Source organism: Pleurodeles waltl, chromosome 4_1 (assembly GCF_031143425.1).
Source record: "Pleurodeles waltl isolate 20211129_DDA chromosome 4_1, aPleWal1.hap1.20221129, whole genome shotgun sequence".
In the NCBI taxonomy this organism is placed as follows: Eukaryota; Metazoa; Chordata; class Amphibia; order Caudata; family Salamandridae; genus Pleurodeles; species Pleurodeles waltl.
In genome coordinates, this window is record NC_090442.1 from 169,421,282 (window position 1) to 169,447,242 (window position 25,961).

At 47.2% G+C, this 25,961-nt stretch overlaps 1 protein-coding gene across 1 annotated transcript in view; it reads right to left on the bottom strand.

Moving 5' to 3' along the window:
- The window catches only part of LOC138287511 (rho crystallin-like), a 105,767-nt gene that overhangs the window by 12,917 nt on the left and 66,889 nt on the right, over window positions 1–25,961 (bottom strand). The window contains exon 7 of the mRNA XM_069227978.1: window positions 20,840–21,005. Coding sequence (XP_069084079.1) covers window positions 20,840–21,005 — 166 coding nt within the window. The remainder of the gene's footprint in view (window positions 1–20,839; window positions 21,006–25,961) is intronic.

Below are 25,961 nucleotides of genomic sequence, written 5' to 3' on the forward strand. Positions count from 1 at the left end.
CCACCCTCCTGGGCGAGCGGGCACAGGAAACATGCTGAGGGGCTCCTGGGAGGGCGGTGCTGGCACGGGGTGGTATCTGTACCTGTAGTTGGGGTGGGCACAGAGGTGTCCGCCAGAACCAGGGAGCTTCCATCAGGGGAGGAATCACTGTCAGAACTGTCCCCTCCACTGTGGTGCTCCTCTCTCCCTCCGTCCCACTGGTGCCCTCACCGTTGGTGGATTCGGCCTCCAGGGCCCTGTGTGATGCAGCTCTCCCCGTCGCCACTGCCTCTGCTCCTCCGCCAGATGATGCTAATGCATATAAGGACAGGGTGACAAAACAAAAAGGGGGGGATGAGACAAAGGATACCCTTGGTCAATGGCGCCAACAACACCCCTGTTGGCGTACACAACACACTCACACACAGGGAAAAGCCCTACGCACTAGGCAATGCACTATCAGTCACAATGCTACTCACCAGCCCATGGACAGGGATACCTAACGCCAAGTGCAGCATATCTGAGACCCACAGCCCCCTGCCCAGTAGTGGATGCCTGCTTGCTTGTTTGGAGGAGGTTGAGATCAGACCCTGCCCAACATGGGCCCTACCCTGCACTGGCCGGCCTGGCCAAGGGGCACCCACAGGCCCACATCCCCCACCTGGATGCCACCCATCACGCGCAAGTAGTATATTGGGGCACTGTAGTCCTCCCCTTCTGGCTGCTGTGATGTCCCCAAGCACCTATCCAGCTCTGGATAGGCCACCGCCAGTATGCGGGCCATCAGGGGGGTCAGGGTTCGACGGGCACCCCTTCCTCGTTGGGAGGCCATCCCAAGCTGGGCCTCCGCTGTCTTCTGTGCCCAGTGTCTCAGGTGCTCCCACCATTTGCGACAGTGGGTGCTCCGGCTGCCGTAGACCCTCAGGGTCCACACATCCTTGGTGATGGCATGCTATAAACCCGTTTTTTGATGGGCGCTGACCTGCAGAGAAATACACATAGGAAAAGGTGAGTCAGACCATCCTGCCTGTTACACTCATGGCTCACCATAGCCCTCACATCCCCTAATGCACAGACATTTCCCACCATACATGCAGCACGCTGCCCAGGGCCCTTACCCCAAACCCCCCCTCTAAACGAGGTCCTCACACACAGCACTCCATGCATTCATGCCACATTCATCGTGCTCACAGTGTACTCACCTGTTGGTCTGGAGGCCCATGCAGCTTTTGATACTGGGGTAGGACCCCATCCACCAGTCTCTCCAACTCCGCAGCGGTGAATGCAGCGGCCCTTTCCCCAGTGACAAGAGCCATGGTCGGTTCCAGACACAGGTCACAGCAGTACTTGCAGTGTAGGTCCTCTCCTGTTGAAGGTCAGGTAGCAAGTGGGTGAATAGATAGAAAATGGCGGTCACGTCCGCGGCGATGCGTACCGTCACCACCGGTGTACATCACCATTGGCCACTGTAACCCATAGGGCCTAATGGGATCCAATGAGGATTTGCACTGCGGTTTTCGACCGCCTCCTGCAACGGTGCAAAACGTCAGCGGAATTACCTCATTTCCACCTGTCCCTCCATACAGGACAGGTGGACGCCATTTCAGGGAGGGGCAGGCCATGGCACCTAATTGCGTCACAGTACACATAGGCACCATTTGGGCCTATACAACAATATTGTGTTACAGTCACTACATGCAATGCAGTGTAGTGTTTGGAAATATGGAATACTGACCAGCTACTCACCGTTTGCCCCCTAGATTGCAACCACAGCGGATGAATACGAGATGGAGACATTCCCCTGTGTACAGGTCCCCTGTGGACCTGGCAACAATGGAGGACAGGCACATTATCCTCACCCATAGACTGGACAGGGCCACAATCACAGAGCTGTGTGCTCAATTGGAACCTAACCTGATATCTGCTATCTGTCAGCCCACCGGGATCCCCCCTCTTGTGCAAGTCCTATCTGTGCTCCATTTCCTGGTAAGTGGCTCCTTCCAAGTGACAGTGGGCTTGGCAGCAGGAATGTCTCAGGCAATGTTCTCTATAGGGCTAACCAGAATTGTCTGCCCATAAATAAACACGAGCGCAGATACATCGTTTTCCCCAGGTGGAGGATTTGGCCACAGTGAAAGCTGATTTCTATGCAATGGGACATATCCCCAACATTATAGGGGCTATTGATGGTACAGATATAGCATGTGTTCCCCGCCGGAGAAATTAACAGGTGTTCAGAAATCGAAAGAGCTTTCATTCCATGAATGTGCAGATAGTGTGCCTAGCGGACCAGTACATCTCCCATGTCAATGCAAAGTATCCTGGGTCTGTGCATGATGCTTTTTTCCTGAGGAATAGCAGCATCCCATATGTGATGGCTCAACTCCAGAGGCACCGGGTATGGCTAATAGGTGAGCCCTGGTTCCCAACCAGGGGTTGTTGGTGTATGGGTATGGTGTGGGCCCTAAGAATTGGTGTGTGGTTAACAGTTGTCCCTCGATATTTGCAGGTGACTCTCGTTGCCCCAACCTCTCATGGCTACTGACCCCTGTGAGGAATCCCAGGACAAGGGCAGAGGAACGTTACAATGAGGCACATGGGCGAAGAAGAATAATAGAAAGGACATTCGGCCTCCTGAAGGCCAGGTTTCATTGCCTCCATCTAACAGGTGGATCCCTGTACTACTCATCCAAGAAGGTGTGCCAGATCATCGTGGCATGCTGTATGTTGTACAACCTTGCCTTATGTCTCCAGGTGCCTTTTCTGCAGCAGGATGAGGCTGAGATGGGTGTGTGGCAATAGTGGACCCTTTGGACATTGAAGATGAGGAGGCAGAGGATGAGGATGAGGACAACAGAAGTGCAATAATACAACAATACTTCCAATGACACACAGGTTAGACACCGTAATTAAACTTTACAATGACAGTTTTGTATCTGACATTGTCACTGGTAGGCTGATTTTCCCACTTCTATGGCTACTAAGAAGATTTGGCATCTCTGTTTTCAGATATTTGTGCCCCTCTATCACTCCTGCTGTGTTGTCTGCAGCCAACTACAGGTCATTCCTATGTATACATTGCTGTACAGTTATATTGCAGTGTTTAAAGCTTTTTAAACAAATACATGGTTAAATGATTTGACAGACTCCATACTTGTATGTATTCAAATGGTGTTTATTTAAGTGCTAATGATTAGAGGGGGATATGCAATGGCTGGGGTGATGATGGAGGAAAGTCCAGGATGGAGTCCAGTCTATTTATTTCAGAGGTGCATTGTCCAAGGGGGTATAGGAAGGGGAGCATTGGCAGTTCAAGGTGGACAGGGTGACAGAGAGGGACACAAGGGTGACATTCATGAGTGTCTTATTTCCTGGCTGGGGTCTTGGTAAAGTTCTCTGACTTCTGTCTGGATCGCAGGGACTGTTTGCGGGGTGGTTCTCCTTCTGTGGGGGTGGGGTAATGGTGGCCTGTTGTTCCTGTGGCGGGCCTCCTGTCCATTAGCAGCAGCAGAGGTGGAAGCCTGTATGGTGGCTTGGCTAGTGTCAGGGTCCAGTGGTGTGCCATTGCCTCCCTCATGGTGTTGGCCAGGTCTGCCAGCACCCCTACAATGGTGACCAGGGTGGTGTTAATGGACTTCAAGTCCTCACTGATCCTCAGGTACTGTCCCTCCTGCAGCTGCTGGGTCTCCTGCAACTTGTCCAGTATCTGGCCCATCGTCTCCTAGAAATGGTGGTATGCTCCCAGGTTGTTGATGAGTGCCTCCTGGAGAGTCGGTTCCCTGGGCCTGTCCTCCCCCTGTCGCACAGCAGTCCTCCCAGCTCCCCTGTTGTCCTGTGCCTATGTCCCCTGAACCATGTGCCCAGTGCCACTGACCCCAGGTACCTGATGGTCCTGTGTTTGTAGGGTGGCCTGTGGTACCTGTAGTGGTGGACACACTGCTGATTGACGTGTCCTGGGGACAGAGGTATGGGCCCGCTGGGTGGGTACTGTGGTGGGGTTTCCTAAGGGGGGAGGCTCTGTGGTGGTATGGGAATGTGCCTAGGTAACCGACTGTCCGAAGATCCCTGATGGGCCAGGTTGGTCATCCAGATCCAGGCGTCCAGAGCTGCTGTCATAACTGTGGGCCTCTTCTGGGGGTGGACTGGAAGTTGCTGGCACCTCCTCTGCGGTGATGTTGGGTGGGGGACCTGTGGGGATGTAAATACAGTGTTATTGTTTCTGTGTGTGTCATCTTGTGCATGAGTGTTTTGCCCTCTATGGTTGTTGTTTCCCTGGTAGATTTGCCTTTGTGTGAGTTGCTATTTGGTAGGCTAGGAGATTCTCTCCAGTGTGCATCCAGTGGTGATAGGTGTCCATGCAGGTCTGTGAGGGGTGTCCATGCATTGGTGTTGCATGCAGGGCTTGGTATTGGGATATGTGGGTTGTGATGGTGGGTTGTGTGGGAGGTGGTGGAGTGATGGGAGTGTGGGTAAGGGTGGGGGTTTGTGATGGCATGCAGGTAGCGGGGGTGAGAGTAATATAGATTTGACTTACCAGAGTCCACTTCTCCTCCTACTCCTGCCAGGACCTCAGGATGCATGATTTCCAAGACGTGCTCCTCCCATGTTGTTACTTGTGGGGGAGGAGGTGGGGGTCCACCACCAGTACTCTGTACAGCTATTTGGTGTCTTGCTGTTGTGGAATGTACCTTCCCCTGTAGGTCGTTCCACCTCTTCCTGATGTCATCCCTTGTTCTTGGGTGCTGTCCCACGGTGTTGACCCTGTCCACGATTCTCCTCCATAGCTCCATCTCCCTAGCAATGGACGTCTGCTGCACCTGTGATACGAATAGCTGTGGCTCTACCCGGATGATTTCCTACACCATGACCCTTAGCTCCTCCTCTGAGAACCTGGGGTGTTGTTGTGGTGCCATGGGTGTAGTGTGAGTGGTGTGGGCGAGGGTGTGTGGGGTGATGTGTTGGGGCGTGGATGGTGTATAAGTGATAGTGGTGTGTGTCTGTGGTCTTGTCTGTGGTCTTGCTATCTCTCTTGTGGCACTTGTTTGTATTGGTAAAGGGTTGTGGGTCATGTGGGTGTGTGTTTTATAGTGGTGTGGGTCTGATGTGTGTATGTGTGTCAGGTGTGTAGTTTGAATTGTCCAGTGTGGTGTAGTTTTGCTTGAGTGTGTGTATTTTGAGCGTTGCGGTATGTACCGCCAATGGTTTAGTGCCATTGAGTATCCGCCACAGTGATTCGTGGATTATAATGCTGTGGGCGTAGTTCTGTTGGCGTAACGGTGTGGTTTTGCTACCGCCAGTTTATCACTGACCTTTGGGCTGGCGGACTTGTGTGTGTGGCTGTATAGTGACGGATTGCTATGTGTGGGTCATAATATGGGTGGGGTAATCCGCTGCAGCGGCGGTATGTTGGCGGCTGTCAGCACGGCGGTAAGCGGTACTTACCGCCAATGTCATAATAAGGGCTTATCTCTTGTCTGCTTTTCGCATTGCCTTTAAGATTTGTATAACCCAGAATTGAACTTATAGATTTATTTGCTTTCCATAGCTGCAAATTTGTACTGTTTCTTCCTAGATGGTTTTGCAGAGGCGTTCAGTCTCAGGGTGCCCAGAAAAATTGTTTATTAAGCCAGGATGATTTAAGGCTTTGACTTGAAAAGTGTATTTTCGTTTCTATACAAAATAATAGCTGTATTTATTCAGTCCCAGACAGAATTAACAAGAGGTACTAAAGATGCTCCTCACCTTCCTCAACCAATTGTCCCATTAACCCCTTGCATGCGTCGGATGGCCGGGAGCTGTCTGATGCCACAGTGGGCATGTGCTTTGGACGGCCCCCGGCTGTCCTAGCACTCAACCATGGGAAAAGCGCTAGCACTCTCCCTATGGGCCTCCTCCCTACACCTCCCCACTGCCACCCCAGTGATATGATGACAGCAGCGTGCCATTTGCTTCCAGCGCCTGGAGGAGACGGAGGTATGTTTTTCCCTCCTGCAAGGGTGTAGGAAAGTACCATCTTGCCTGGCATGTTACCCCCATTTTTCACTGTATATATGTTGTTTTAGTTGTATGTGTCACCGGGACCCTGTCATCCAGGGCCCCGGTGCTCATAAGTGTGCCTGAATGTGTTACCTGTGTAGTGACTAACTGTCTCACTGAGGCTCTGCTAATCAGAACCTCAGTGGTTATGCTCTCTCATTTCTTTCAAATTGTCACTAACAGGCTAGTGACCAATTTTACCAATTTACATTGGCTACTGGAACACCCTTATAATTCCCTAGTATATGGTACTGAGGTACCCAGGGTATTGGGGTTCCAGGAGATCCCTATGGGCTGCAGCATTTCTTTTGCCACCCATAGGGAGCTCTGACAATTCTTACACAGGCCTGCCACTGCAGCCTGAGTGAAATAACGTCCACGTTAATTCACAGCCATTTTACACTGCACTTAAGTAACTTATAAGTCACCTATATGTCTAACCTTAACTGGTAAAGGTTAGGTGCAAAGTTACTTAGTGTGAGGGCACCCTGGCACTAGCCAAGGTGCCCCCACATTGTTCAGGGCCAATTCCCCGGACTTTGTGAGTGCGGGGACACCATTACACGCGTGCACTACATATAGGTCACTACCTATATGTAGCTTCACAATGGTAACTCCGAATATGGCCATGTAACATGTCTATGATCATGGAATTGCCCCCTCTATGCCATCCTGGCATAGTTGGCACAATCCCATTATCCCAGTGGTCTGTAGCACAGACCCTGGTACTACCAAACTGCCTTTCCTGGGGTTTCACTGCAGCTGCTGCTGCTGCCAACCCCTCAGACAGGTTTCTGCCCTCCTGGGGTCAAGCCAGGCTTGTCCCAGGATGGCAGAACAAAGGACTTCCTCTGAGAGAGGGTGTTACACCCTCTCCCTTTGGAAAATGGTGTGAAGGCAGGGGAGGAGTAGCCTCCCCCAGCCTCTGGAAATGCTTTCATGGGCACAGATGTGCCCAATTCTGTATAAGCCAGTCTACACCGGTTCAGGGACCCCTTAGCCCTGCTCTGGCGCGAAACTGGACAAAGGAAAGGGGAGTGACCACTCCCCTGACCTGCACCTCCCCTGGGAGGTGTCCAGAGCTCCTCCAGTGTGCTCCAGACCTCTGCCATCTTGGAAACAGAGGTGCTGCTGGCACACTGGACTGCTCTGAGTGGCCAGTGCCACCAGGTGACGTCAGAGACTCCTTCTGATAGGCTCCTTCAGGTGTTGCTAGCCTATCCTCTCTCCTAGGTAGCCAAACCCTCTTTTCTGGCTATTTAGGGTCTCTGTCTCTGGGGAAACTTTAGATAACGAATGCAAGAGCTCATCAGAGTTCCTCTGCATCTCTCTCTTCACCTTCTGCCAAGGAATCGACTGCTGACCGCGCTGGAAGCCTGCAAAACTGCAACAAAGTAGCTAAGACGACTACTGCCACTCTGTAACGCTGATCCTGCTGCCTTCTCGACTGTTTTCCTGGTGGTGCATGCTGTGGGGGTAGTCTGCCTCCTCTCTGCACTAGAAGCTCCGAAGAAATCTCCCGTGGGTCGACGGAATCTTCCCCCTGCAACCGCAGGCACCAAAAAGCTGCATTACCGGTCCCTTGGGTCTCCTCTCAGCACGACGAGCGAGGTCCCTTGAATCCAGCAACTGTGTCCAAGTGACCCGCACAGTCCAGTGACTCTTCAGTCCAAGTTTGGTGGAGGTAAGTCCTTGCCTTCCCACGCCAGACTGCATTGCTGGGAAATGCGACTTTTGCAGCTACTCCGGCCTCTGTGCACTTCCGGCAGAAATCCTTTGTGCACAGCCAAGCCTGGGTCCACGGTACTCTAAACTGCATTGCACGACTTTCTAAGTTGGTCTCCGGCGACGTGGGACTCCTTTGTGTAACTTCGGGTGAGCACCGTTTCACGCATCCTCGTAGTGCCTGTTTCTGGCACTTCTCCGGGTGCTACCTGCTGCTGAGAGGGCTTCTTGTCTTGCTCAATGTGCCCTCTGTCTCCTGACGCAATTTGCGACATCCTGGTCCGTCCTAGGCCACAGCAGCATCCAAAAACACTAACCGCATGATTTGCAGCTATCAAGGCTTGTTGGCGGTCTTTCGGTGGGAAAACACTTCTGCACGACTCTCCATGGCGAGAGGGATCCGTCCTCCAAAGGGGAAGTCTCTAGCCCTTGTCGTTCCTGCAGAAACCTAAGCTTCTTCTGTCCTGTAGAAGCTTCTTTGCACCCACAGCTGGCATTTCCTGGGCATCTGCCCATCTCCGACTTGCTTGTGACTTTTGGACTTGGTCCCCTTGTTCCACAGGTACCCTCGACTGGAAATCCATTGTTGTTGCATTGCTGGTTTGTGTCTTTCCTGCAGAATTTCCCTATAACGACTTCTATGTCCTTTGGGGAACTTTAGTGCACTTTGCACTCACTTTTCAGGGTCTTTGGGTGGGTTATTTTTCTAACCCTCACTATTTTCTAATAGTCCCAGCGACCCTCTACAAGGTCACATAGGTTTGGGGTCCATTCGTGGTTCGCATTCCACTTTTGGAGTATATGGTTTGTGTTGCCCCTATCCCTATGTATCCCCATTGCATCCTATTGTAACTATACATTGTTTGCACTGTTTTCTAAGACTATACTGCATATTTTTGGTATTGTGTACATATAACTTGTGTATATTTGCTATCCTCATACTGAGGGTACACTCTGAGATACTTTGGCATATTGTCAGAAAAATAAAGTACCTTTATTTTTAGTATAACTGTGTATTGTGTTTTCTTATGATATTGTGCAAGTGACACTTGTGGTACTGTAGGAGCTTCACTCGTCTCCTAGTTCAGCCTAAGCTGCTCTGCTAAGCTACCATTATCTATCAACCTATGCTGCTAGACACCCTATACACTAATAAGGGATAACTGGGCCTGGTGCAAGGTGCAAGTACCCCTTGGTACTCACTACAAGCCAGTCCAGCCTCCTACATTGGTTGTGCAGCGGTGGGATAAGTGCTTTGAGACTACTTACCACTCTTGTCATTGTACTTTTCATAAGAGAAAAATATACAAAACAAGTTCAGTGTGTGTACACATAACTAAAAAGTTTTGCATTTCCTCTTTTCACTCTTTTCTAAAGTGCTGAAAAGTACTTCTAAACTTTCAAAAAGTTCTTAAAAGTTTAAAAAGTTTTTTTCTGTCTTTCTAAAAGCTCTAAAAACATTTTCTCACTTTTTCTGTCACTTGAACTCTTTCTAAAATGTCTGGCACAGGCAAAAATGTTGATCTGTCCAAAATTGCATATGACCACCTTAGCTGGAAAGAAGCAAGGAGTCTCTGTATAGAAAGAGGTTTGAGTGTAGGGAAGAATCCTTCCTTGGAATTGTTACTTAACATGCTTAGAGAACAAGATAAGGCAAAAAGTGCCCCATCTGTTGAAAAAGTAGCTAATGGTTCCCAATCTGATCCAGGGACTCCCCCAGGAAAAGATTCAGGAAAGAAACTTCCTAGCCTGCCCATTATTAGACAGTCTAGCATAGTTGGTACTGAGGTGGAGTCACATCATACAGATGGTGTGCTCTCACATTACACTGTCAGCCAAGCTGTTAGGGTGCCCTCTGTAAGGGACAGGTCTCCTTCTGTTCATTCTCATCATACTTCTGTGTCTAAGAATGTCCCTCCCACCAACCCTGATGACAGAATGTTAGAAAGGGAACTCAATAAGTTGAGAGTGGAGCAAACCAGACTGAAGCTTAAAAAGCAACAGCTGGATTTGGATAGACAGTCTTTAGAACTAGAGAAGGAAAGACAGAAGTTGGGTTTAGAAACCCATGGTGGCAGCAGCAGTATTCCCCATAGTCATCCTGCAAAAGAGCATGATTCCAGGAATCTGCATAAGATAGTTCCCCCTTATAAGGAGGGGGATGACATTAACAAGTGGTTTGCTGCACTTGAGAGGGCCTGTGTTGTACAGGATGTCCCTCAAAGGCAGTGGGCTGCTATCCTATGGCTATCATTTAGTGGAAAAGGTAGGGATAGGCTCCTTACTGTGAAAGAAAGTGATGCCAATAATTTTACAGTTCTTAAGAATGCACTCCTGGATGGTTATGGCTTAACCACTGAACAATACAGGATAAAGTTCAGATAGACCAAAAAGGAGTCTTCACAAGACTGGGTTGATTTCATTGACCATTCAGTGAAGGCCTTGGAGAGGTGGTTACATGGCAGTAAAGTTACTGATTTTGAAAGCCTGTATAACTTGATCCTGAGAGAGCATATTCTTAATAATAGTGTGTCTGATTTGTTGTACCAGTACTTGGTGGACTCTGATCTGACCTCTCCCCAAGAATTGGGAAAGAAGGCAGACAAATGGGTCAGAACAAGGGTGAACAGAAAAGTTCATACAGGGGGTGACAAAGATGGCAACAAGAAGAAGGATGGTAAGTCTTCTGACAAGGGTGGGGACAAATCTAAAAATGAGTCTTCATCAGGCCCACAAAAACACTCTGGAGGGGGTGGTGGGCCCAAATCCTCTTCTAATCAAAACAAGGAAAAGAAACCATGGTGCTATTTATGTAAAATAAAAAGCCATTGGACAACAGATCCCAGTTGTCCAAAGAAAAGCACCAAGCCTCCTACCACTACAACCCCTACTGCTACACCTAGTGTCCCTACTAATAGCAGTGGTGGTGGGAGCAAACCTACTAATAGCCAATCCAAGGGAGTAGCTGGGCTCACTTTTGGTAACTTAGTTGGGGTTGGTCTGGTTAGGGAGACCACAGAGGCTGTGTTAGTCTCTGAGGGGGCTATTGATTTAGCCACCTTAGTTGCTTGTCCCCTTAATATGGATAAGTACAAGCAGCTACCCCTAATAAATGGTGTTGAGGTTCAGGCCTACAGGGACACTGGTGCCAGTGTGACTATGGTCATAGAGAAACTGGTCCACCCTGAACAACATCTACTTGGTCACCAGTACCAAGTAACCGATGCTCACAACAACACACTTAGCCACCCCATGGCTGTTGTAAATCTCAACTGGGGGGGGGGGTTACTGGTCCAAAGAAGGTTGTGGTAGCCTCAGATTTACCTGTAGACTGTCTACTAGGAAATGATTTGGAGACATCAGCTTGGTCAGATGTGGAGTTGGAGGCCCATGCAGCAATGCTGGGCATCCCAGGGCATATTTTTGCTTTAACCAGGGCTCAGGCCAAAAAGCAAAAAGGACAGGGAAGCTTGGATCCTAGAACAATGGACCAAGTGCTCCCTAAAGCTAGGGCTAGTAGAAGTAAAACACTTCCTACTGTCCCTCCCTCTACAGTGGATTCTACTTCTGAGGAAGAAGAATTTCCACCCTGTGCAGAACCTACACCAGAGGAGCTGGAAGCAGACACTGCTGAGCTTTTGGGTGAAGGGGGGCCTGCCAGGGAAGAGCTGAGTGTGGCACAGCAAACCTGTCCCACACTAGAGGGTCTGAGACAGCAAGCTGTCAAACAGGCTAATGGGGATGTCAGTGACTCTCACAGAGTTTACTGGGAGGACAACCTCTTGTACACTGAGGCAAGGGATCCTAAACCTGGAGCTGCCAGGAGATTAGTGATTCCTCAGGAGTACAGAAAGTTCCTCCTAACTCTTGCTCACGACATTCCCCTAGGTGGACATTTGGGGCAAATGAAAACTTGGGACAGGCTTGTTCCCTTGTTTCATTGGCCTAGAATGTCTGAGGACACAAAGGAATTTTGTAAGTCCTGTGAAACCTGTCAAGCCAGTGGCACATCAAAGGCACCCCTTATTCCACTGCCTGTGGTTGGGCTTCCCTTTGAAAGGGTAGGGGTTGACATAGTTGGCCCCCTTGACCCTCCTACTGCTTCAGGCAATAGGTTTATCTTGGTGGTAGTGGACCATGCCACAAGATATCCTGAAGCAATTCCTTTAAGGACCACTACCGCACCTGCAGTGGCAAAGGCCCTCCTGGGAATATTTTCCAGAGTGGGCTTTCCAAAGGAAGTAGTATCAGACAGAGGAAGCAATTTCATGTCTGCATACTTAAAGGCCATGTGGAAGGAGTGTGGTGTGACTTATAAGTTCACTACACCCTATCATCCACAAACAAATGGACTGGTGGAGAGATTTAACAAAACTCTCAAAGGCATGATTATGGGTCTCCCTGAAAAACTCCGCAGGAGATGGGATATCCTTTTACCATGCCTCCTTTTTGCCTACAGGGAGGTACCCCAGAAAGGAGTGGGCTTCAGCCCCTTTGAACTCCTCTTTGGACACCCTGTTAGGGGTCCACTAACACTTGTCAAGGAGGGTTGGGAACAACCTTTAAAAGCTCCAAAACAAGATATTGTGGATTATGTACTTGGCCTCAGATCAAGGATGGCTGAGTATATGAAAAAGGCCAGTAAAAACCTTCAGGCCAGCCAAGAGCTCCAGAAGCAATGGCATGACCAGAAGGCTGTTTTGGTTCAGTACAAACCAGGGCAGAAAGTGTGGGTCTTGGAGCCTGTGGCCCCAAGAGCACTCCAAGATAAATGGAGTGGACCCCACACAATTGTTGAGAAAAAGGGTGAAGTCACCTATTTAGTTGACTTAGGCACTGCCAGGAGTCCCCTTAGGGTGCTCCATGTCAACCGCCTGAAACCCTACTATGACAGGGCTGATCTCATCCTGCTCATGGCAACTGATGAGGGACAGGAAGAAGACAGTGATCCTCTTCCTGATCTCTTCTCTTCCACAGAACAAGATGCTCTAGTGGAAGGTGTAGTTTTGGCTGATTGTCTTACTGCTGAGCAGAAAGACCATTGCATAAACCTCCTTGATCAATTCTCTGAACTCTTCTCTACTGTGCCAGGTACCACTTCTTGGTGTGAGCACACTATAGATACTGGAGACAGCTTGCCTGTCAAAAGTAAAATATATAGGCAGCCTGACCATGTCAGGGACTGCATAAAGCAAGAGGTGCAGAAAATGTTAGAACTGGGAGTGGTTGAGCACTCTGAAAGTCCATGGGCTTCTCCTGTGGTACTTGTACCAAAACCTCATTCCAAAGATGGAAAGAAGGAAATGTGGTTTTGTGTAGACTACAGAGGTCTCAACCAGGTAACCAAAACTGATGCTCACCCTATACCCAGGGCAGATGAGCTCATAGATACACTGGCATCTGCCAAGTATCTAAGCACTTTTGATTTGACTGCAGGGTATTGGCAGATCAAATTATCAGAAGATGCTAAACCTAAAACTGCATTTTCAACCATTGGAGGACATTAACAGTTCACAGTAATGCCTTTTGGATTGAAAAATGCACCTGCCACTTTTCAAAGGTTGGTGAACACAGTCCTGCAAGGGCTGGAAGCTTTCAGTGCAGCATATTTGGATGATATAGCTATCTTTAGCTCCAGCTGGGATGATCACCTGGTCCACCTATGGGAAGTTTTAGAGGCCCTGCAAAAGGCAGGCCTCACTATCAAGGCTTCAAAGTGCCAGATAGGGCAGGGTAAGGTGGTTTATCTGGGACACCTTGTTGGTGGGGAACATATTGCACCACTACAGGGGAAAATCCAAACAATTATTGATTGGGTTCCCCCTACTACACAGACCCAGGTGAGAGCCTTCCTAGGCCTCACCTGGTATTACAGGAGTTTCATTAAGAACTATGGCTCCATGGCAGCCCCTCTTAATGACCTCACATCCAACAAAATGCCTAAAAAGGTATTATGGACAGCAAACTGTCAGAAAGCTTTTGAGGAGCTGAAGCAGGCCATGTGCTCTGCACCTGTCCTGAAAAGCCCTTGTTACTCTAAAAAATTCTATGTCCAGACTGATGCATCTGAATTAGGAGTAGAGGCAGTCCTATCACAACTTAATTCTGAGGGCCAGGATCAACCTGTTGCTTTTATTAGTAGGAGGTTGACCCCTAGAGAAAAGCGTTGGTCTGCCATTGAGAGGGAGGCCTTTGCTGTGGTCTGGGCACTGAAGAAGTTGAGGCCATACCTGTTTGGCACTCACTTCATTGTTCAGACAGACCACAAACCTCTACTTTGGTTAAAACAAATGAAAGGTGAAAATCCTAAATTGTTGAGGCGGTCCATATCCCGACAGGGAATGGACTATACAGTGGAACATAGACCTGAGAGTAGCCACTCCAATGCAGATGGACTCTCCAGATATTTCCACTTAGACAATGAAGACCCATCAGGGAATGACTAGTCTTATTGTCCTTCGTTTGGGGGGGGGGGTTGTGTAGGAAAGTACCATCTTGCCTGGCATGTTACCCCCATTTTTCACTGTATATATGTTGTTTTAGTTGTATGTGTCACTGGGACCCTGTCATCCAGGGCCCCAGTGCTCATAAGTGTGCCTGAATGTGTTACCTGTGTAGTGACTAACTGTCTCACTGAGGCTCTGCTAATCAGAACCTCAGTGGTTATGCTCTCTCATTTCTTTCAAATTGTCACTAACAGGCTAGTGACCAATTTTACCAATTTGCATTGGCTACTGGATGTAGGAAAGTACCATCTTGCCTGGCATGTTACCCCCATTTTTCACTGTATATATGTTGTTTTAGTTGTATGTGTCACTGGGACCCTGTTCTCCAGGGCCCCAGTGCTCATAAGTGTGCCTGAATGTGTTACCTGTGTAGTGACTAACTGTCTCACTGAGGCTCTGCTAATCTGAACCTCAGTGGTTATGCTCTCTCATTTCTTTCAAATTGTCAATAACAGGCTAGTGACCAATTTTACCAATTTACATTGGCTTACTGGAACACCCTTATAATTCCCTAGTATATGGTACTAAGGTACCCAGGGTATTGGGGTTCCAGGAGATCCCTATGGGCTGCAGCATTTCTTTTGCCACCCATAGGGAGCTCTGACAATTCTTACACAGGCCTGCCACTGCAGCCTGAGTGAAATAACGTCCACGTTATTTCACAGCCATTTTACACTGCACTTAAGTAACTTATAAGTCACCTATATGTCTAACCTTTACCTGGTAAAGGTTAGGTGCAAAGTTACTTAGTGTGAGGGCACCCTGGCACTAGCCAAGGTGCCCCCACATTGGTCAGGGCCAATTCCCCGGACTTTGTGAGTGCGGGGACACCATTACACGCGTGCACTACATATAGGTCACTACCTATATGTAGCTTCACAATGGTAACTCCAAATATGGCCATGTAACATGTCTATGATCATGGAATTGCCCCCTCTATGCCATCCTGGCATAGTTGGCACAATCCCATGATCCCAGTGGTCTGTAGCACAGACCCTGGTACTGCCAAACTGCCTTTCCTGGGGTTTCACTGCAGCTGCTGCTGCTGCCAACCCCTCAGACAGGTTTCTGCCCCCCTGGGGTCAAGCCAGGCTTGTCCCAGGATGGCAGAACAAAGGACTTCCTCTGAGAGAGGGTGTTACACCCTCTCCCTTTGGAAAATGGTGTGAAGGCAGGGGAGGAGTAGCCTCCCCCAGCCTCTGGAAATGCTTTCATGGGCACAAATGTGCCCATTTCTGCATAAGCCAGTCTACACCGGTTCAGGGACCCCTTAGCCCTGCTCTGGCGCGAAACTGGACAAAGGAAAGGGGAGTGACCACTCCCCTGACCTGCACCTCCCCTGGGAGGTGTCCAGAGCTCCTCCAGTGTGCTCCAGACCTCTGCCATCTTGGAAACAGAGGTGCTGCTGGCACACTGGACTGCTCTGAGTGGCCAGTGCCACCAGGTGACGTCAGAGACTCCTTCTGATAGGCTCCTTCAGGTGTTGCTAGCCTATCCTCTCTCCTAGGTAGCCAAACCCTCTTTTCTGGCTATTTAGGGTCTCTGTCTCTGGGGAAACTTTAGATAACGAATGCAAGAGCTCATCAGAGTTCCTCTGCATCTCTCTCTTCACCTTCTGCCAAGGAATCGACTGCTGACCGCGCTGGAAGCCTGCAAAACTGCAACATAGTAGCAAAGACGACTACTGCCACTCTGTAACGCTGATCCTGCCGCCTTCTCGACTGTTTTCCTGGTGGTGCATGCTGTGGGGGTAGTCTGCCTCCTCTCTGCACTAGAAGCTCCAAAGAAATCTCCCGTGGGTCGACGGAATCTTCCCCCTGCAACCGCAGGCACCAAAAAGCTGCATTACCGGTCCCTTGGGTCTCCTCTCAGCACGACGAGCGAGGTCCCTTGAATCCAGCAACTCTGTCCAAGTGACCCCCACAGTCCAGTGACTCTTCAGTCCAAATTTGGTGGAGGTAAGTCCTTGCCTCCCACGCCAGACTGCATTGCTGGGAACCGCGACTTTTGCAGCTACTCCAGCCCCTGTGCACTTCCAGCGGAAATCCTTTGTGCACAGCCAAGCCTGGGTCCACGGCACTCTCACCTGCATTGCACGACTTTCTAAGTGGGTCTCCGGCGACGTGGGACTCCTTTGTGTAACTTCGGGTGAGCACTGTTTCACGCATCCTCGTAGTGCCTGTTTCTGGCACTTTTCCGGGTGCTACCTGCTGCTGAGAGGGCTCCTTGTCTTGCTCGACGTCCCCTCTGTCTCCTGACGCAATTTGCGACATCCTGGTCCCTCCTGGGCCACTGCAGCATCCAAAAACGCTAACCGCACGATTTGCAGCTAGCAAGGCTTGTTGGCGGTCTTTTGGCGGGAAAACACTTCTGCACGACTCTCCACGGCGTGAGGGATCCGTCCTCTAAAGGGGAAGTCTCTAGCCCTTGTCGTTCCTGCAGAAACTTAAGCTTCTTCTGTCCTGTAGAAGCTTCTTTGCACCCACAGCTGGCATTTCCTGGGCATCTGCCCATCTCCGACTTGCTTGTGACTTTTGGACTTGGTCCCCTTGTTCCACAGGTACCCTCGACTGGAAATCCATCGTTGTTGCATTGCTGGTTTGTGTCTTTCCTGCAGAATTCCCCTATCACGACTTCTATGTCCTTTGGGGAACTTTAGTGCACTTTGCACTCACTTTTCAGGGTCTTGGGGTGGGCTATTTTTCTAACCCTCACTATTTTCTAATAGTCCCAGCGACCCTCTACAAGGTCACATAGGTTTGGGGTCCATTCGTGGTTCGCATTCCACTTTTGGAGTATATGGTTTGTGTTGCCCCTATCCCTATGTGTCCCCATTGCATCCTATTGTAACTATACATTGTTTGCACTGTTTTCTAAGACTATACTGCATATTTTTGGTATTGTGTACATATAACTTGTGTATATTTGCTATCCTCATACTGAGGGTACACTCTGAGATACTTTGGCATATTGTCATAAAAATAAAGTACCTTTATTTTTAGTATAACTGTGTATTGTGTTTTCTTATGATATTGTGCAAGTGACACTTGTGGTACTGTAGGAGCTTCACTCGTCTCCTAGTTCAGCCTAAGCTGCTCTGCTAAGCTACCATTATCTATCAGCCTATGCTGCTAGACACCCTATACACTAATAAGGGATAACTGGGCCTGGTGCAAGGTGCAAGTACCCCTTGGTACTCACTACAAGCCAGTCCAGCCTTCTACAAAGGGGTGAAGGGTTTCAAAGAGGCACAGGCGGGAAAGAAAAGTATTTTTCCATTCCTTCAGTGTCTCTTTGAAATATATTCCTTCTGCACAATTGTACATGGGCTTGCGATAGTGCAGCAGGAATACCAACTGGGCCACCAGGGATTTATGTCTGTGTGTGGGACCGCATGTGTTTTAGTGATTTGGGGCAAGGCCTTTAGGGGGCACATAGTTTGGCTATTACTGCCTCCCTTGGGGGCAGATCGGCCATTTATTTAGGTCGATCTGCCCCCAAGTGGGGCAGAAACTACTAGACACCAGGGATTTAAAATGTTGGCGTTTTAGGGGAGCAGTCCCTTGGACAAGGGTTGCTCCCTCTATGGGACAATTATTTTGGTCATTTCTGTCCCCCTTGGGGGCAGATCAGCCTCTTTTTTTAGGGCCATCTGCCCCCAAGGGGGAGCAGAAACCACTAGACACCAGGGTTTGAAATTTTGGAGATTTTGAGGAGCCACCCCCTGGGCAAGGGTCACTCCATTTGGGGGGACACATATTTTGACCAGTTTTGCCCTGAGCGGGACGCAAATCAGCCTATTTTTTTAGACCCAGAAACCACTAGACACCTGGTATTTTAGAATTTGGTGATTTTATGGAGCGGCCCCTTGAGCAAGGGTCGTTTCCTTTAGGGGGCACATATTTTGTCCGTTTCTGCCACCCTTGGGGGCAGATCGGCCTCTTTTTTTAGGCTTATCTTCCACCAAGGGAGGCAGACACCACTAGATACAAGGGATTTAAAATTTTTGAGATTTGGGGGAGGGGACCCTTGGACAAAGGTCGCTCCCTTTAGGGGGTGAATGTTTTGGCCATATATTTAGGCCCATCCACCCCCAGCTTATTGTGTGTGGGCTGGCGCATTATTTGCATTTCTGATAGTAATATTTAATTCTTCTTTTTATTCTAGTGCAAAGCTTTTGATTCCTTTGCTGTCACTCCTGCTTGCGGTTTTGGCAGTGGTAGATCTGCAGTTTGCGTAGTTGTTATATTTGGTAAGAAAAAAGTTTTTAGAATGTTTACTTCAATGAGTACCATTGCCACACATGAATGAGCTTTTTGTGAAAAGTGTAATACTAGCAGCATGTTTAGCTTATCTTTTATTGTGTGTGATATTCTCCTTGGATTTGTGCACCATGTGTATTGTGTTGTCTTATGTGTAATTTTATTTCCTTTTTCCTTTTTAGTGGGATATAGTTGCGGCTTCCTGTGTCTGTGAAGAGTAGGTGCTGGTGAGTCTAGCTGTCTCTGGCAAAAACATGGTATTGTTTTTTTAGTGTAAAGGTCTTTGTGATAAAGCCACACTTTGTTCATTACTTATTTTACACACTGATGGCTGTTGTTGTATTATTTGTAAAGTTACTTTTATTAGTAAGGATCATGGCTAGCTGCAAGATGCCCGCTCAGCAGAATGTTGGTATGCTTTTTTAATCTTCCTCGGACCATGATTTTGAGACTGACTCTGCATCAGAGGCAGAAGAGGAAGTGAAAGATTCTGGCGGTGAATTTTCTGTTCAAGAGAAATAATCTGATGATGAAGCCACTCTCAGTGCGGACAAAGTGCCTGTTTTAGAGGAGAACATTGATGGACTGATAGTGCAGCAAGAGGTATCTGGATTGCAGCCTGGGGCTGAAGGGCTTCCCATTGGAAGAGCAGCAGGCGTTGCCTGCCTTTACTAATGTCGCTGGGTGTAGTGTGAATACTTGAAACCCTTTGCCGACAAGTTTCTTTCAATTGTTTATGGACGATTTTTGGGTGAGAATGTTGAGCAGACTAATTTGTATGCTGAACAGTATTTGAGAGACAACAGTGGTAGATTTAAGCCCCACTCTAGCGCTACCACAAATCTGGAAGAGTTGAAGAAATTCTTGGGTTTAACTTTTTTGATGGACTTGGCAAAGAAGCCATCACTGTCTTCCTTTTGGTCTACCAGTTCCTTGATGTCAATGGCCATATTTCCTGCAATCATGAGTTGTGATCGGTATTTGCTTCTGCTTCAGATGCTGCATTTTGTTGATAATGCTTTGGCGTTGTGACGAGAGCACCCTTTTTCAGATTCGGCCTGTCCTTGATGACTTTGTAGATCGTTTTCTGAGATCTACGTTCTAGGGAAAGAAATAGCTATGGACAAGTCTTTGATCCTGTTCAAGGGTTTGGTTTTTAGGCAGTACAATTCTAGCAAGAGGGCTCAATATGGAATTAAGATGCATATAGTGTCTGAGAGTAGGACTGGTTATGTTTATAATTTTCAGGCCTACACTGGTAGGGGTTCAACTATTGACCACCGTGGGTGTCTGTCCACTTTCGGAGTTAGTCAGAATATTGTGTGGGAACTTGATAGAGGACTTTTTAACAAAGGTCACCATTTGTATCTAGATAACTTCTACATTGGTGTGCAATTGTTCAGGGAATTGTTCAAAGTGGACACTGTTGCTTGTGGCACAGTCCGCTCGAACCGTAAAGGTTATCCAAAGGACCTTGTTTGTAAAAAAACTTGAGCGGGGACAGTGCAGTGCCTTGCTTAGTGATGAATTGCTAGCTGTGAAATTAATTTGCAGACAGGAGGGATGTCTACATGCTGACTACCATCCAGGGTGATTGTACTTCACCTGTTACCGTTTGGGGTCAGGTTGCCGAAGTGCACAAACCTGTGCAAATTTTAGACTACAATAAGCACATGGGTGGTGTAGATAGTTATGGGGGCCTAATCCCAAATAGCCAAAAGAAGGTTTAGCACGTGGGAAGCTTAGCAGCGAAGGGGTTAAGAAATATATCTCAAATGCCATAACATTAAAAGCTGGGTAAAAGCAACATCATTTATTTACAGCACTTAGAAATGACAGAACTGTAGTGCAACATAAAAAAACAGGAAATAATTTCCCTGGCTTACTTAAGCCAGAAATGATTTTCCCTGGCTTAAGCAAGTGAAGATGGCCAGGATAGGGTTTTGTCCTAATTTACAAACACCTAAGGCTGTTATGTATTATTTAAGATTACGATTGCCATCAACCAGGTGAAAAAACATAATAAATCTGATCCTTTTCTAGCCTTTTTTCTGCTTTCTCTGGGTCGACTTCCTAATAACGTTATTTAAAATTAAAATGTTTGATTAATTTTGCTTATGAATCCCAAGAGTGGCATCTCCTTAGGTTTGTGCTGTTGTCCTTTTGGCTGGGTATCCATGTCACACTACAGTTTAGTGCTAGCTCTTGGTTTAGATCTTGGCCAAGGCACACTGATATACAAACCCTTGTCCTCACTCCATGCACCATTAGCATTTGTTCTACAACCCCTATCTACCAATTCCCCCAAACCACAAATTTCCCAGGCTTTACCTGTAAGTTTTGCTTGAGACGTTCTGGGCTGAAGCTCTTCGCTAGGACAACAACACCCAACTGCAGTACATAGCGCATAGCTACCACCGCAGCAGGCTGGTTGTATTTTTTACCAATAGCAATCAAAATAGGATCTTCTAGCAGGACAGGAGTGCTCAGATCCACCCTGAAGAAAGAAACAGGACATGGAAAATGCATTTTGTTACTCATACAGTACTCAAATATTATTGAGGCAGTTGTCAAAAAGGGACATGGTACAAACAAGTGATTGTGGTGCTAGAGTGTGGTTACTCCTTGGTGGATGCAACACTTCACATTTTGCAACATCCAAGGCTGAATTCTTCAGGGGAGTTTTAAGGATTCATGAACAATAACTAAAAAATATGTTCTTTTCTCATTACTACCATGTACATTGCACCAGTCAGTATGAGATTTTGCTTCTTTGTTTTGCCAGTTTTGCACCAACATTTTCCCTTACCAACCAGGTCAAAATTACATTTGTACTGATCCAACAATACAAGAACTGAACATGTAATTTTGCACTGATGAAAACTTGCAGAGTCACCATTACCAATTAATTGCTCAGTAACCAGTGCAATGTATGTAAATAGGTCCTCACAATAGCCTGTTCAAAAATGGCTCCCATGTTTCATTTTGTATGATGCTGAAATATTCATTGTGATGTTTTGGTATAACAATTACATAATATTATAATGTTAAAAAGACTTGCTTTTAAGTGTATATAACCCATAAACAGGACCATTTCATTTGTATAAAGAAAATAGACGTATAAAGTATAACCGAAACATGACTATATCTGCACAAAATGTCACTGCAATGCTCAATGCAAATTTGAAATTACTATTGAAAGAATGGCACTATGTGCCTGATTCACAAAGGCAAAGTTAGACCAAAATCTGATTTTACTACTTTTTGGTATTCACAAAGGTAAAGTTGGGCCAATGGTTTAACTTAGACCACAAGTCTATCTTTACTACTTTTCAGTATTCAGAAAGGTAGAGTTAGTAAAGTTAACTCTTGATCTTAGTTAGACGTTTGGTCTACTTTTACCTTTGTCAATATCTCCTATAGTCCTGCTGGTGGCACCATCTTCCACAATACCGTAACCTGCTCACATATACTAAAGAATTGCCCACATGAGCAAAGGTGAGATTGTGTCATCATTCCAATGACACTGGTTTTTGCCTATGTTTTCATCCCCAAAGACTCAGTATAGTCATTCCTGTGCCACCTGCAAGCATTAACTGCAGTAAAGATGGTTAGTCCAGAAGAGGGAACACAACCCCCATCTTGGGGCCGTTTGGGCATATAAAATCATCTTTATACAAATACCGAGATGCCAAAGATCTAAATATGTGGATGTTGTTCTTGGCTTGCTCATAGCTTACCCTTGTGCTGATGCAGATACAAGGACTGAAGCGAAATGCCAGTTGATAGAATTTATTCCATGTTACAGAATTCCAATGAAAATTGAATCAGACAGGAAAAATAATTTTGTAGGGGAAATGATCCAAGCAGTGTGTAAGGCCTCAATGTTATGCCACAGTTAGACTGCCCATATCGTCCAGAGTCTTCAGGGCATGAGGAACACAGGAATAACATTTTAAAGAACAAAATAGCCAAAATACATTCAAACAGTAATATGAAGTAGCCAGATTCATTGCCTTTTGCCCTGATCAGCATGAGAAATCACCCCGAATAGAAAGATAAGTTTGAGCCCAAAGAAATTGGTAATGGGCATACCCATGATTGACCCAGCAACCAGATTTAGCAAATGTACATTTGACTGATTTGATCTGGGACTATTGAAGAACATTGATCAAACCTTCAGAGACTTCCATTCACAGGTATACGCAGCCCACCCATAGCCCTCAACAGAGGTCTGCCATACCTTGCAGCCTGGTGTGTGAGCACACATTAAGGTGCACAAGAGAAAATAATCTCTTCAATAACCTCTTCTGTAAATGACCCTTTTGGTGCTATTGTTGACCAACACAGAAGTGAAATGTCAAGAATATAATACCTGGATGCATACCAGTTACAGCAAAAGGACCACAGAGTCTATAGAAATAGGCTATAAGGTGTAAATTGACATGATGGAAACCTTTCAGTGACCATCCTTAGCAGTAGGCAAACAAGGAGACTCAGTGCTTCAAGATGGCACCCATAATGGCAAGCACCATACCCATCATCTATCCCCAAGGAAGGAAATAGGACCAGAGGAAATACTAATTAGACAAAAGGATGAAATATTGAAAAAGGATAACAGAACAGGAAAGAGACACAGCATAATCACATTTGGTGCTATGGGGGTGTTTGCAATGTTGGGAGTGGTTATATGGTGGTGGTTTTATTTGTGAGAGATACATTCACACATTCCTCCACATGTTTGCATCTTAAATAAGAAGTGCTGGCAGGTCCAACCTATAATGACAATATGAGACATAAAGTTTCAAGATAATGATTTTGAACACATTATAATGGTTTTTCAATATGTGTTTAATGTTCCAATGTTTGGATCTGTGCACATATAAATAAAAGTACCAATGGGGATTTACCTACACTGCACACCAGTACTCCCTTATTTGCATCAGCATTCTTGTCAGTAAGATTTGGGGGGGAGCATCGGTGTTAGCTTCAAATTTCCCATCAATCCCGCTGGCACATGTTGTTAAAATACATTATACGACAAGCAAGACACATGAGAGGGGGTTAAGAGGCAGTGGAAAGGGAGAGGAATGCAGATTGATAGGTATACTAAGTGAGACAGAAAGGGCCTTATTTTGTGAAATAACCAACATTTGTGAAGTCTTTCCAAACAGAGAGAGGGAGAGTGTGTGTGCATTTACGTCTGTGTGTGTAAAAATCCCTGAAGAAATCCGACAGACAACTCACCATTCCCGACTGAAAACACCTGTACCCAACTATTTATCACAAAATACATTTATTAGGGGGTCTGTAACACCCTAAACACACCCTCTGAAGATACATAAGTGGGTGAGTGGGTGGCTGAGACCCTGTGGAGCTTACAGGTTTGCACTGGAGCTACTGTAGTGATGGTTCAGATATCTGTATGCCTCAATAAAGTTTACATAAACAGCTGGCAAGAATGCACAGAAAATAGAATGCTAGTGTTAAAGCATATTCAGGTAATGCGACCAGAACAGGAAAGGAGACAAGAGGAAATAAATTGATTTATGAATATCAATTCCTGAATGTGAGAAAACTGGGCTGATTGCAGAAGCCCCCTGACTTTTTGCCACCATTTTTCACTTATGCTGGTGTTTTCCTGACTTTGATGGTGTCCTGGGCCCTGCTAACCATTCCCAGGGTCTGTGCTCGGATTAAAATGATATGCAAATTAAGCTAATTATAATTGGCTGTGTCAACCTACATATAAGTCCCTAGTATATGGTAGGACATGTAGGTTTAGGGACTCCAGCATAGGTAGTGTGCCCATAGGTGCACTGCCGAGGTGCCCAGTGACATTTTAAAGGCAGGCCTGCCTTGCTGGCTACTTTTAAATTAAAGTTAACCTCACGTTCAACTTTGGAATTAAAAGTATTTTCAAAGTCATTCTTAAACTACCTTATTTTTACATATATATCACCCCTAAGGTGTGCCCTAGGTGCCCCCAGAGTTGGGTGCACTGTAACTATAAGCAGATACTGTATAAAATATGTTTTATAAGCACTGGTGAGGGAAACAAAAGCTAAATTAATTTCAATCAATCAATCAATGCTTGTAAAGTGCAACTACTCACCCGTTAGGGTCTCAAGGTGCTGGGGGGGGGTAGTGTAGCGTTCACCAGTGGTTCTTAAAAAAAGCCATGTCTTCAGTTCCTTTGTGAAGCTGAGGAAGGAGGTGGTTTGTCTGATGTGGAGAGAAAGGGCATTCCAGGCAGTGGCTACGAGTAGGAAAAGGAGCATCCTCCTGTTCTAGTTTGCCTGATGCGGGGTACTCCTGCAAGACAGAACTGGGCTGAGCGGAGGGTCCTGTGGGATACGTGGAGGTGGAGTCGCTGGTTCAGGTATGCTGGTCCGGTGTTGTGGAGGGCTTTGTGTGTGTGGGTGAGGATTGGAGTGAATGGGCTCCATGAGCTAACATGAGGAGACTTTGGCCCTCATTACGACTCCGGCAGTAAATCCTGCTTACCGCCACGCTGACGGCCGTCAACTTACCGCCACGGCGGCGGATATCAGTTCACCATATTATGACACACACACCAATCCGGAAGAATACAGCCACATACACAAGTCCGCCAGACCAAAGGTCAGTGATAAACTGGCAGTATCAAAACCTACACCATAACACCAACAGAACAACGCCCATCACATTAGGATCCACGAATCACCACGGCGGACATTCAATGGTGTTAAACAATTGGCGGTACATACCGCCGTGCTCACAATGGACACCCACAGACAAAACAACACCAGATTGGACAATTCAAACAACACACCTGACACCAATACACACACCACACCCACAGCCACACCACTATAAAACACACACCCACATTACCCACAACCCCTTACGAAGACAAATCATTGGCACAAGACTGACAACAAGACCACTGTGACAACTAGACACACACACCACTCACACCCATACACCCCTCACGCACTCCACATCACACACCCCAACACATTCTCCAATACACCCACACCAATACACATCACAGAACACCCATGGCACCACAAAGGCACCCCCGTTTCACTGAGGAGGAGTTAAGGGTCATGGTGGAGGAAATCGTCAGGGTAGAGCCACAGCTGTTTGGAGCACAGGTGCAGCAAATATCGATAGCCAGGAAGATGGAGCTATGGTGGAGAATCGTGGACAGGGTCAACTCTGTGGGACACCACCCAAGAACAAGGGACAACATCAGGAAGAGGTGGAACGACCTACGGGGGAAGGTACATTCCATAGCAGCAAGACACCAGCTCGCTATCCAGAGGACTGGCAGTGGATCCCCACCTCCTCCCCCACAACTCACAGCATGAGAGGAGCAAGTCTTGGCAATACTGCATCCTGAGGGCCTAGCCAGAGTCGGAGGAGGACTGGATTGTGGTAAGTCAACTTTCAACAAATATCACCCACC